Raw genomic sequence first — 11,020 nt, 5'->3', positions numbered from 1 at the left:
AGTGCCCTCCATGGCACCCCTGCATGACGGTGTCCTAAAGGGTGCTCTCCAGTAAAGAAAATGGGATGTAGTGCTTTATAATGTACTTCTACAGAGAACATGAAGTGCCCTGTTGGGAGCTCTAATGGAGAAGTGCCCTTTTCAGTGCACAACATGTGCTATTTTATGTGATACAATGTCATAGGGGTTATAACAATAGGATACACTTCTTTCTTTTTTAACTCTTGAAATGCCCTTTTAGGTGCCCTTCCAAGTGAGAAAACACGCTGAAGTGACCTTGAAATGGGGACAATGCTTTCCCAAAGTGGGTACCAGATGACAGTCCAGGGGTGCCTCAAAATACATTGATATGATTTGGAATTGACCTCTCAAACCATGCATACATTCAGAACACACTTTATGGCTGCCAAAGTCTTTTCTGTGTTTTTGTCATGCAGTAGCTGCCCTTCCTATTTCTTCACCCGTCTTTCAAACCAAAGTCTGCCATTATGTAAAACCCTGTAAATTATGCTGTACAGGAAGTAAAAGTGCATTCAACAAGAATATGTTGAACATGTTGCCACTTTCACCCTACAACTTGGGAAAGAAATGTAGGCTACTAGGACTACTGTATACAACAATGCCCTGGTCAAACTTGATAAATGTATGTTATACATCGAAAAGGAACCGGTTTTGTTGGACACTTGTTAGCAATGGAAACATTGAACTTCCATAACATACTAAAGCAATAAACCACAAGAGGGTGTGGCATATCACACAATAACCCAGGGGTTGTGCTATGGTGCGCGCCGACCAGCACGACCAACGGGTTACAGTTCATTATTCACTCATAAAGGGAACTCTGGGTTTTAAAAGACCATACGTTATCTCTCTCTGACTCCGCCTTTTTGGATCAGACCACTAATGTGTCGTCCAATCGAAATTGAATGTTTGGAGAGGTACAACTAATAATATCTGCATGAATCTTTGATTTGAATATTCAGTGTTTCGAAGAAGAATATTTGCATACCCTTTTCATAATAACACCTGAAAAGGGAACTTATGTGTTGCTTCCCACACAGACAGCAACACTGTGGTCCATATGCTCGTTTTTGTAAAGACATTTTACCCTGTGTTTAGGATTGATTTCAGCTCCAATTCAGATATGACAAATATAACTAACCGTTGGAAAACAACATTGTGACCTTGCAGTGTTTTATTGATGACAACGACAAAAACATCATTTGAAGGAAGCACCTCCACAAAGCCGATTTAACATTACATCATGAAGGGAAGGTTATTTCTCTTTATTATAAATGGAAACTGTCCGTAAGACAGCAAGAACGTCACATGACACAAAAAGGTTAGGCCTATATAGAGCAACACTTAAAATGCAATAATCATTCAATACATTGAAGAAAATAGATGCTGCCATTATATAAATTCTGTATAAGTGTTATTTCAAGCAAAATCATTGCACAGTGCAAATGACAAAAGTATACAAACAAATCTTAAAAAAATAGACAAATCATCACACAAGCATAGTGCATTCAAAGCACATCAATCCTTAACTTCCTCACCACAGTACTAAAAAGAGAACCCTCTCTAAATCTTTCAAGCCTTTCAAAATTCACCAACTACTCCTAGCAATGCCCCGATTACCATAAATAACAATATTCAAATTAGTAGTTTTAACAATAAATAACATTCAATATTAAAGTGGTGACAAAGGACATTCGTGCGAGATTTCCACTCACTAACTGAGACGTGTACCTCATCCCGTTTCAGTGGAAGTGGCAAAAATGGCTTGGCAGCCGAGTGATTGTTCAGACATTTACAAGAATCAGACCCAAATAAATAACAGTCAACATACTACCGTGACAGTCATCAGGTGATCAAGACTAGCAAGGGGGGCCAATGTGTGGCCTGCCGCCCTGAAAAGGTAAGTAATATTTATGAATTCCAGAGGACTGTGTGCGTGGTTTCATTAATTAGCATTTGGCATGGATGCAAAAACAAAAGAGCTTTTAATAAAAGGAGCCAAGGTAACAGCCTTTGGGCGTGATCATACAATCTGTGTGTTTACAAAGATAAGCTGTGCTCCACTCCCACTGAAATTGTCACTCACTGGTACTGGCTCTTAATATTTGAGGTTGTGAAGAACATAAAAAGCGTTGAGCTGGTAGTATAGAGGAGGTGTTGTAGGGTTAGGGTCAAGCAGTAGGTTCGAGATGCTGTTACCCAGCTTTGGTGAGCTCCTCCTCAAGTCATGTGCATTTAAGTAGGAGTGTATGTGTATATTTGATGTTTTTTTGGTGCACAGATGTGTGTATAGACAGTAGACTGTGCCTAGTATAAAGACAAAGCAACACACCAAACAGCTTTCTACGCCCACTGACTGAGAGGAGAAGGGGTTGCAAGCTAGGAGAGGTGATCTGCCGTATCCCAACACCATCTCAATCCTCCATGACACATTTCCCCCCCACCTTCACCGTAACAAAATCCAATCCAGCTCTTTGTCCCGACCCTCGATCCCAACCTCAGCCATGACTCATTGCTCCTCCTCCCCCTGATATGACTGTGATGTCATTTTTACTTCACATTTGCCATGTATTGGTGGACTTTCAGCCCGTTTTGGACATCATACCTCCTCCACTACACAGTCCCCTCGTTTGTCCTCACACACTTGCAATTCCTCTCTTTGATTCTTTTTTTCACGTTTACAATACTAACCTGCCACTTGCATCCGTCAGTACCCTTTTTCAGATTCCCTGATATTTCTTCGTGCACCTCTGTGTAACCTTCTGCACCCCTTTTCCAAGATCTTCTCCCCCCCCCTTTTCCTCCATCAGAAATTGGGAGGAGGGAGGTTGGTGGGTGATGGGGGGATGGGGGGGGGGCTAGGGCATGTTCATGGACATGGTGAGTGCCAAGGCGTCTGCGCTGCGGGGGTCCTTCACCCCGATGATGAGGTCATTGGTCCTCCTGGTGCCCTCCACCAACGAGAGGACGTCCACCCGCTCCACCTCGTGACCCTTGGCCTGTAGAAGCTCCATGTCCTCCGCCAGGAACTCAGCTGGGGTGGGGGGGGGGGGGGGGCAGAGAGAGAGAGGTAGGGAAGGTATAGGTGAGTGATGAGATGTGGCCAAGAAACAGGGGTAGAAAAGGTGTAGAGGTTAGAGTAGTTAGAGATGGCGGAGGAGAAGATTAAGGAAAGGGACACGGAATCTGAACCAGTTTAATGACCCCACAATGCAATTCACACTCATGCAGTCACACCGCATTCTGACGAGTCAAAACCTACAGAAAAGTAATCCCTAATACACAGCGGAGCTACTCACAGTCCACAAGGAGAGTGTCTGGCTCCAGCTGTGGGTGCAGTCTGCCGAACGCCAAACTGTCACTCAGGTTCTTTCGTGAAGACAGAACGTTCATCAACACCTGTTCCAAATCAGAAGAAGTTTAGGATGGTCGGTTTACTCAGAGTAAACCGATGAAATGACAATGAGTTTCGAGATGTGAAGCCACCGATCACCAGCTCATACCTGGGTGATGCCGCTGAGGGCTTTGTCTCCATTGGAGGAGCCGAGGGCCACGTAGGTGCCACACAGACCCAGGGCAGGCCTCACAACCGTGGGCACGAGGAAGGACAAGGGCCTCTTTCCTGGCTGGAGGGCATTACGCTGCACACAAACATGCACACGCACACACCACACAGACCGTGAGACCAGCTGAACTAGCATCGCAGTGAAAACGTGATGCTAGTTGAGGCTAGCAGGATAATTCAAATTACATTTACATTTAGTCATTTAGCAGACGCTCTTATCCAGAGCGACTTACAGTAAATACAGGGACATTCCCCTGAGGCAAGTAGGGTTGCCTTGCCCGAGGACACAACGTCAGTTGGGCATGACCGGGAATCGAACTGGCAACCTTCGGATTACTAGCCCGATTCCCTCACCGCTCAGCCACCTGACTCCCTTATAAATTACTCTTTTAGTCACATTAGGCAAACGTATTCCACATTAATAATTTACCAGGCACTCAAGAGCTAATGGTAACCAGGCCTGCAGGAAAAGATGGTGCTTTAAAAGCTTACATAACATGCAAATCAAAGTCATTACCAGTGTAAGCGAAAAACTGAAATGCAGGTATACACATTTTCTTTAGATTTTCTGATTCTTGGATATGTTTTATCGATTCCAGCCACTCCAAATCACAGAACAGAAATGGCATCCATTTAGCAACGTTAATGTGCACACTTCCTGGCTTCATATTCCTGAGGGATTTTGTATCAATAATATGACACGGTATGACACAGAGGCATCTAAGAGTTTCGTATGACAGTACCAGGTTGGGTGGCGACGTGCTCTGGGATTTATTGGGCCAGGAGAAGTCAAGAACTTGGCTGTTCAGGAGGATCCCAGAAGGAGTCACTATCCCACTACCAAACGGTCGATTCAGGGAGCTAGCGAAGGAGGTGCAAACAGTAAGACACAGATTGGTTATGATGGAATGCAGAGGCAACAGACACAAACGTAACTTTTCCTAACTAAAACCACACTTTTAGATCAATAATTGCAAATCATGATTACCATAACAGTACCATGTCTCTCTGTGGGTTAAAACCTTAGAGACAGTCACATGAAGCCCTCCTTCAGAAAATGCAATCAGCAAAGCAATGTACAGGATGGATTTGAACCATGAAAAGTTCTGATGGAAAAACAGCACTTGAATATGAGTTTTGAAACATCTTTGGTTGGAAGGTTGTGTCTCGCAGGGCACACCTCATGACAGACACGATTAAGTCGTCCGGGCCCATGACCATGACCTGACTGGCCACGGCCCCCTCCTCCAGGGCGTACGTGGGTGTGTAGTGTCCGGGGGGGTACGCTTGCGAGTCGTTTATCATCTGACGGAGGAGTGTGGCCTGGGACTTACTGGAACGCGACAAGAACAACAAAACATCAGGACAACAACAGGACAGGGCCTCTAGGTCAATGAACACGGCAGTACGAGGGCCTACTGAGACACAAACACAGCCTACCTCAGCATCTGGCTCACTATCTCTGAGACGGAGGAATCAAACATGGGGTCTCCTAGGCTACTAGCCAGAGCTAAAGAGATCTTCAGAGACTGGAGATAAAAAATAACATTGTTTAACGACGGCCCACGCCAGCCAGTAATTAAAAATATACATATATGTTTTTGTTTTTTTGAGAAAGTTGTCATTGGATGCCGTAACTGCAGTACCTCAGCAATCCAGTGGTGGGTGCTGTTCCTGGGTATCTGGCTGGTGATGTTGTAGCCTTCCAGGATATTCAGGGCTGTGATCAAAGCTGCACCTGCTTGGGGGGCCGGTGCTGCCATCACATGGTGCCCTACACATCAACATCCACAGTAAAAAAAGAAAGAAAAAAAAAGAAAAAGAAAAGAAAGACAAATGGATGAACCCCTTTGGTGTAGTTTAGCCCCTGGCTGCAAAGAGCTGCAGGGTGTGTACGTTCGAACTGAACACGAACACCACTGACGTCCATAGAAATGAAGAGCTTACCCTGGTAGATGATCTCTGCAGGCTGCTGCAACACTATGCTGTAGTTTCCAAAGTCTTCCTCGGAGAGTACGCCCCCTACTGCTCGCACCTGTTAGAAAAAGGAAATGAGGAGTTCCTTTGTTCTTGTGCTTCAACCTAGAATAAACTGGTTCTCTCCTGAGCAGGGTGGAGAGAGGGCCAACTGGTGCCTGAGTTTAGGAAATACTTTAAAAACTAAAAGAAAGCAGTAGAGAGTCTATCTGAGTTGCAATACAGTATTCATGACTTCTTATATAATGGAAGGTGATGAAGAGACAATTGTGCTTGCTTACTGCAGCGGCCATTTCCTGCGTCAGATTTCCACTGTAGAACTCTGACACCCCGTTGGCTGCCACCGCCTCCAAAATGGCCGCCAGGTCAAGCCGTCTGGTGAACAGGCCAGAGAGGGGAGGCTGGCCGTTGGAGAAAAAGAGATTCTGGAATGCCTTCGACATGTTCTGGTCCTTCACTTTAGACAGAGCTTCAGCTAGGGACATGACAGACAGTTACAGGTTAGGTCCTAAAAATACGATATTTCTCGCTTTATTTATAAGCATGGATAATACAATGCTACCACACTGTGGAATGAACTGCACCATCAGTTGTCTTTAACAGGAGAGTTTGGGATGTAGACTGATGTAACAAAACCAATATTGACACAACTACTTGAGTTGTCCATAAATGTGATCATGAGTCTTCAGCTTCAGCACACCCATATGACAAGGCGATAGTATTGCTTGGTTGAAAGTAAAACAATGTATCACGCTTACCTAGGTCATGTGTAACATTGAACCCATTTCTGGCCACATCTGCTGCCATAGTAACCACCTCTTTCCAATGCATTCTAAAGAATAAAAGAGGCACATAAGACGGTTTGTTTTGGAAATGCATAGCTTCTGCTGAACCAAACATATGAGTATTCATGAAGCAGGTCATTTCTATCTTTAGTGCTAACACATGCTTCTGGATCATTTACACAGACACCACTTAGTTCTTCAGTTGTCGACACTGATAAAAACCTTCGTTTGAATACTATAATGGCCTCTATGGGGGGCAACCCCCTTAACTCTTACAGCCCTAGCATCATTTAGCTAGATGTTCATCTGTGAATGCACATCATACACAGTGGATAACCATTTGCAGCCATTGTCTGAAACACCCTTCTCTTAACGACCATGTGACTGATAATTACAAGTCACTGGAGTAATTGTAGCTCAACGCTCAGTGGCACAGGAAACTCACTGAGCCTGTTAACGTGATAATAGGGTTACCAAACGTAGACCTCGCCGTTCGGATCACAGGAGAGGAGCCTTCTTTCTGGTTCGAGCTGACAGCTTAAACATAGCCTGTGGTTTCTGTGTTCACTCTGCAGACCACTGCTGGAAGTGCCTGTGTGGTATTCCAACCCTAACGTTTACTTTTAGTGACAGTCGTACTGTTATCTCTTCTCTTCCATCTCTTCTCTAACTAAGGGAGTCAGGTGGCTGAGCGCATAGGGAATCGGGATAGTAATCTGAAGGTTGCCAGTTCGATTCCTGGCCGTGTCAAATGACGTTGTGTCCTTGGGCAAGGCACTTCACCCTACTTGCCTCGGGGGAATGTCCCTGTACGTACTGTAAGTCGCTCTGGATAAGAGCGTCTGCTAAATGACTAAATGTAACTGCGATCTGTTCTACAAGGACTGGACTGGAAATCTCTACATAGACAGATATGGACCACATGTCGAAAGAAAGAAAGAAAGGGATTACCTTCCATAGAGCTGGTGTGCCTGGTGCATTCCACTGAGCATACCTGGAACTCCTACCAAAAGGCCAGGCTGGAACATGACAGCAGGAAGACATTGACATGTTACATAATGCCTCCCCAAATATGCAGCAGGATCACATGAGTAGAAAAGTCAAGATGAAGAATGGGTGTATTGTTGGGTTAACTGGTGCAGCCTGCACCCATCGGTCACTAGGACCAAGTGTTGTGATCAAAATATGATTGAGGTATGCTTTCAGTGATAAATGTGCTGCATTGCGGTGGAAGTGCATCCCACTCTACTGTGTAAATGGGCAAAATCGACGAGGAATCTACCTTGAGGTCAAGATTGGTCTGCAGCATGTCCTCCTGAATGGCAGATGGTGCCGTCTCACGGAAGTCAATCACCCTGCTTTCGTTCTTCCGGATATTGTGGACCAGCATCACGCCCCCTCTGTAGATAACAAACACACATCACTCTACCACCCTCTCTCAACCTTGAACGTGTTTTCTAGATGAATTCACCGAAAGCACTTGTCACCAAGCACAGTCACTCCATACATTGCAACTCTGTTCATGTTGGGTTGAAATGATAGTTTGAATGTGTGTTGATAGTCAACGCTTACAAAACTATAATTTACTAATCCCAACATACTCTACACAAGCAGGTGGGACTGAGCGTGTGTTGTGTGTGCAGTGTGTGTGTGTGTGTGTGTGTGTGTGTGTGTGTGTGTATAGATGCCACTCGCCCTCCGATGCCCGAGGTGTGCGGGTGCATGATGCCCAGGCAGAGGGCAGCGGCGATGGCAGCGTCCACACTGGAGCCATGCTTCTCCAGGGCCTGGAAGCCCAGAGACGTGCACTGGGCCACGTCCGTCACCACGGCACCCTGGTTAAATATCTGACAGAAAGGAAAATGGAGAGAGAGAGAGAGAGAGAAGAGAAAGGTGGGTAGAGGGAGGAAGGGAGGTGAGTGTGAAAGAAGAACCTATAGCATTTTATACACGCACGCACACACACACACCAACCTGTGGGTCCCCAAAGTAGATCTGCATGACGAGAGCCATGGTGACTCCAGTGGCGAAGGTGAGGCAGGCTGTGATGATGACGGTCAGGCCGTCTCTCTGACAGGCACAGTCCTCCGCTAGGGGGTCTCTAGTGGTCTCCCGAAGGGGCGTGATGTCATGGCTGGCCAGGTCAGATGCAGAGGAGGGAAGCCGCTGAAGGCGGGCAGATTTCAGGAACAGGTCTGGGTCTGGGACAGACAGTCAGTCTATTAGAGACTAGGTTGGAAATGATAGCACACCCACACACACGAAGTGTACATAATGCTATTGACTTTTGGGATTAGACAAAAGTCAGTATACATTGTATTGATGTTCCCATTGGCCACACTTGACAAGCACACACACACAGTAGTGACTACAATAGAGGTGTGTACACTGCATATCAACAACAAAGCACTTAATTCAAAATCAACACACCTTACTCAAACACGTTTTTAAATACAGCATGACGCCGTCATTTACCTGTGTCCTGTTCACTGAGAAAGTTGTCGTCATCTTTGCGTGACTTTAAAGTGTTCTCTCCGGAAAGCCCATCCTCCTCGGGAAGCCTGGGGAAGCTGGTGATGCTCATGTAGTCCACCGGTGAGTAGGCACTTCCTAATGTCGTCTCCTGGCTCGCATCTTTCTCTGCCACGGTTCCACTGGAATAGCCAGCCCCTGCGTCGTTGGCGGGGTTGTACATGGTCGCCAATTTTCCAAAGTCATACAATGAACGTTTTTAAGTATTGATCAAGAACGTAGACTCTATGGGCTACTGTCTATTGCCAGTCGATATGACTCTATTATTCCCAGGAATTTGTATATTTCAGTCTGGTCTGATCCTTTATAATGTGTTGTTACTGGTTAGAAGGTCTTGTAAAAAACACATGTTACTGCTCGGGGACATTGCTTCCCAGTTCCGTTTGCGTGATGTGGCATTTTGTATCTATTCCTAAGCCCTCAAAGTACCTGTGGATGAAGGGAGACACATTAAATAATCGTGTTGATTGCCTGGAGCATCATTCACATTCTTAATAAAACGAAATTCAGATACAAAACAGATACGAATTGACAATACCCTTAAATGTTGTTTGTGGCAATAGCAATTGGTTCCATTGTTGACATTAAAACACGCAGCTATATAATCTAGCTGTTGTTTTTAAAACAGGGGCCCCGTTGCTATTTGTATACAGTCCATCCTTTACCTGCCCTTGTCAATGCGCGTGGGACAAAATCCCAGCACGAATGAATATATAACACTACATAGATGCTAATGTATATCCTGTGATTTACAGGCGATGAGAGATGCGCACTCCAATCGCCACCGTCATTCCAGGCATAAATTGACGCATCGGGTTTTATTCTAGCATATGCCATGTTCAGACATATCTTATCAAATAAAAAACACACGGGCTTCTTGGTAACAACTAGACTTACCTTCTAGAATAAAGATACATCTGGCTTTAAAATAAAAATTGCCATAACGTTGCGGCTTCTCTCGCAACAGCAGTAGCCTACACGGTACAGATCTCTCAGATCAGTGACATCACAGGGGAATGTCACCGTCTTAAAGGTGCAGGTTGTTGCAGGTGCGTCTCCGTAAAATAAAATCGATTTGTCAAAATGTTTACAGGAATCGCATATGAAATGTGAAATAACACCATCGGTGACTGAACATGAAAAAAAAAAACTGCTGACTATTTAGACTTACATGCCCGCCTGCCTGTTTACTATGGGCCCGTTGCCGCTTTAATCGAAGGGGGTTGAAACTGAAAGAGTTGTTTAACAAGTTTTAGTAGGTTAGGGTAGCTTGGGCTCCTACTCCAATTTCAGGTTATTCAGTGTCACTGTGTGTGTGTGTGTGTGTGTGTGTCAGGGAGACAAAAAAAAAACCTTTCTTTGCATTTCAAGGACCTCTCTTTAGCAGGTCCTCAGTAAATCTTCACACTGTAGCGTTCTACAGTCATGATCCCCTGTATCCCCCACCCTTGTCACCCAAACCACCGAGAATCTGGTTTCCTTCAACAACCGAATCCAATAGGAGGAAGGGCTAATAAACTAGGAGTTGGTTGTTTTTTTATGTCTTAAGCGTGGTCTGATTTGGTTTGTATTGGTTTGATGGGCTGTCATTGCATCATTTAAAGGTGGATAATGAATTGTTGCCAATATAATAAAACCCGTTGAGGAGTTATTCATAGAGACACCCTTCATTGTTACACAAATTTCAGGATGAACCTGGAATTTTAGACTACACCCGTACTTTGTATGTACATACATAATGTTCGGTTAAATATAACCTAAACTGTTCTTCATTGGACAGTCTGTCCCCCCACTCCCAAACACATTGAAATGACAAGACGGGATTCAGGTGTCAACCTGAGTATTTATTGTTGTTATTCTTTTTTTTTTTTGTATGTCTGGTACCTGCGTTTTGCGGAATGGATGCTTTGTAAACCCACCCGTTGGTTTTGCATAGGTTTCACTGTGAAAGGACCAGGTCCAGGGATGGAAAATTCAGAACATCACAAAAACCATGCAGAACTAGTGAAAGGCACAATCACCATAGATATCAGATACACCAAACTTTTTATATGTCTATATGGTTTTTATTTTTATAGGGGAGGTGTGTTACTCATTCAGATGTTATAGGGGGAGGGACCCCATTTTGTTTTGAAGCTGC

At 44.7% G+C, this 11,020-nt stretch overlaps 1 protein-coding gene across 2 annotated transcripts; it reads right to left on the bottom strand.

Annotated features, from left to right (window-relative positions):
* Window positions 1–1,183: 1,183 nt before the first annotated feature.
* LOC136946338 (glutathione hydrolase 7-like) lies at window positions 1,184–9,866 on the bottom strand. 2 transcript variants are annotated; one of them, XM_067240645.1, is made up of 16 exons: window positions 9,778–9,866; window positions 8,824–9,309; window positions 8,323–8,549; window positions 8,044–8,195; window positions 7,631–7,748; window positions 7,300–7,367; window positions 6,322–6,395; window positions 5,845–6,038; window positions 5,534–5,621; window positions 5,233–5,360; window positions 5,027–5,115; window positions 4,767–4,919; window positions 4,330–4,447; window positions 3,525–3,662; window positions 3,321–3,420; window positions 1,184–3,055 (listed from the first exon to the last, which is right to left on the bottom strand). In XM_067240645.1, the coding sequence occupies exons 2-16, from the start codon at window positions 9,041–9,043 to the stop codon at window positions 2,880–2,882; spliced, it is 2,043 nt and encodes a 680-aa protein (XP_067096746.1). In that variant the 5' UTR covers window positions 9,044–9,309; window positions 9,778–9,866; the 3' UTR covers window positions 1,184–2,879. The 2 variants fall into 2 exon arrangements, with proteins under 2 accessions (XP_067096746.1, XP_067096747.1); XM_067240646.1 differs by lacking the exon at window positions 9,778–9,866 and adding an exon at window positions 9,419–9,447.
* Between the last annotated feature and the right edge of the window lie 1,154 nt (window positions 9,867–11,020).

The sequence above is a fragment of the Osmerus mordax genome, chromosome 7, assembly GCF_038355195.1.
Source record: "Osmerus mordax isolate fOsmMor3 chromosome 7, fOsmMor3.pri, whole genome shotgun sequence".
Classification (NCBI taxonomy): Eukaryota; Metazoa; Chordata; class Actinopteri; order Osmeriformes; family Osmeridae; genus Osmerus; species Osmerus mordax.
Note: the sequence above shows the minus strand (reverse complement) of the source record. Positions and strands in the feature narration are given on the sequence as shown.

Excerpts from the sequence above, each read along its gene's own strand:
- LOC136946338 (XM_067240645.1), bottom strand. The coding sequence starts at position 9,043 with ATGTACAACCCCGCCAACGACGCAGGGGCTGGCTATTCCAGTGGAACC. Across the intron at positions 4,920-5,026 it reads ATAGTGAGCCAGATGCTGAG|TAAGTCCCAGGCCACACTCC; the intron begins GTAGGCTGTGTT and ends GTCGCGTTCCAG. Across the intron at positions 3,421-3,524 it reads CCCTCAGCGGCATCACCCAG|GTGTTGATGAACGTTCTGTC; the intron begins GTATGAGCTGGT and ends GATTTGGAACAG.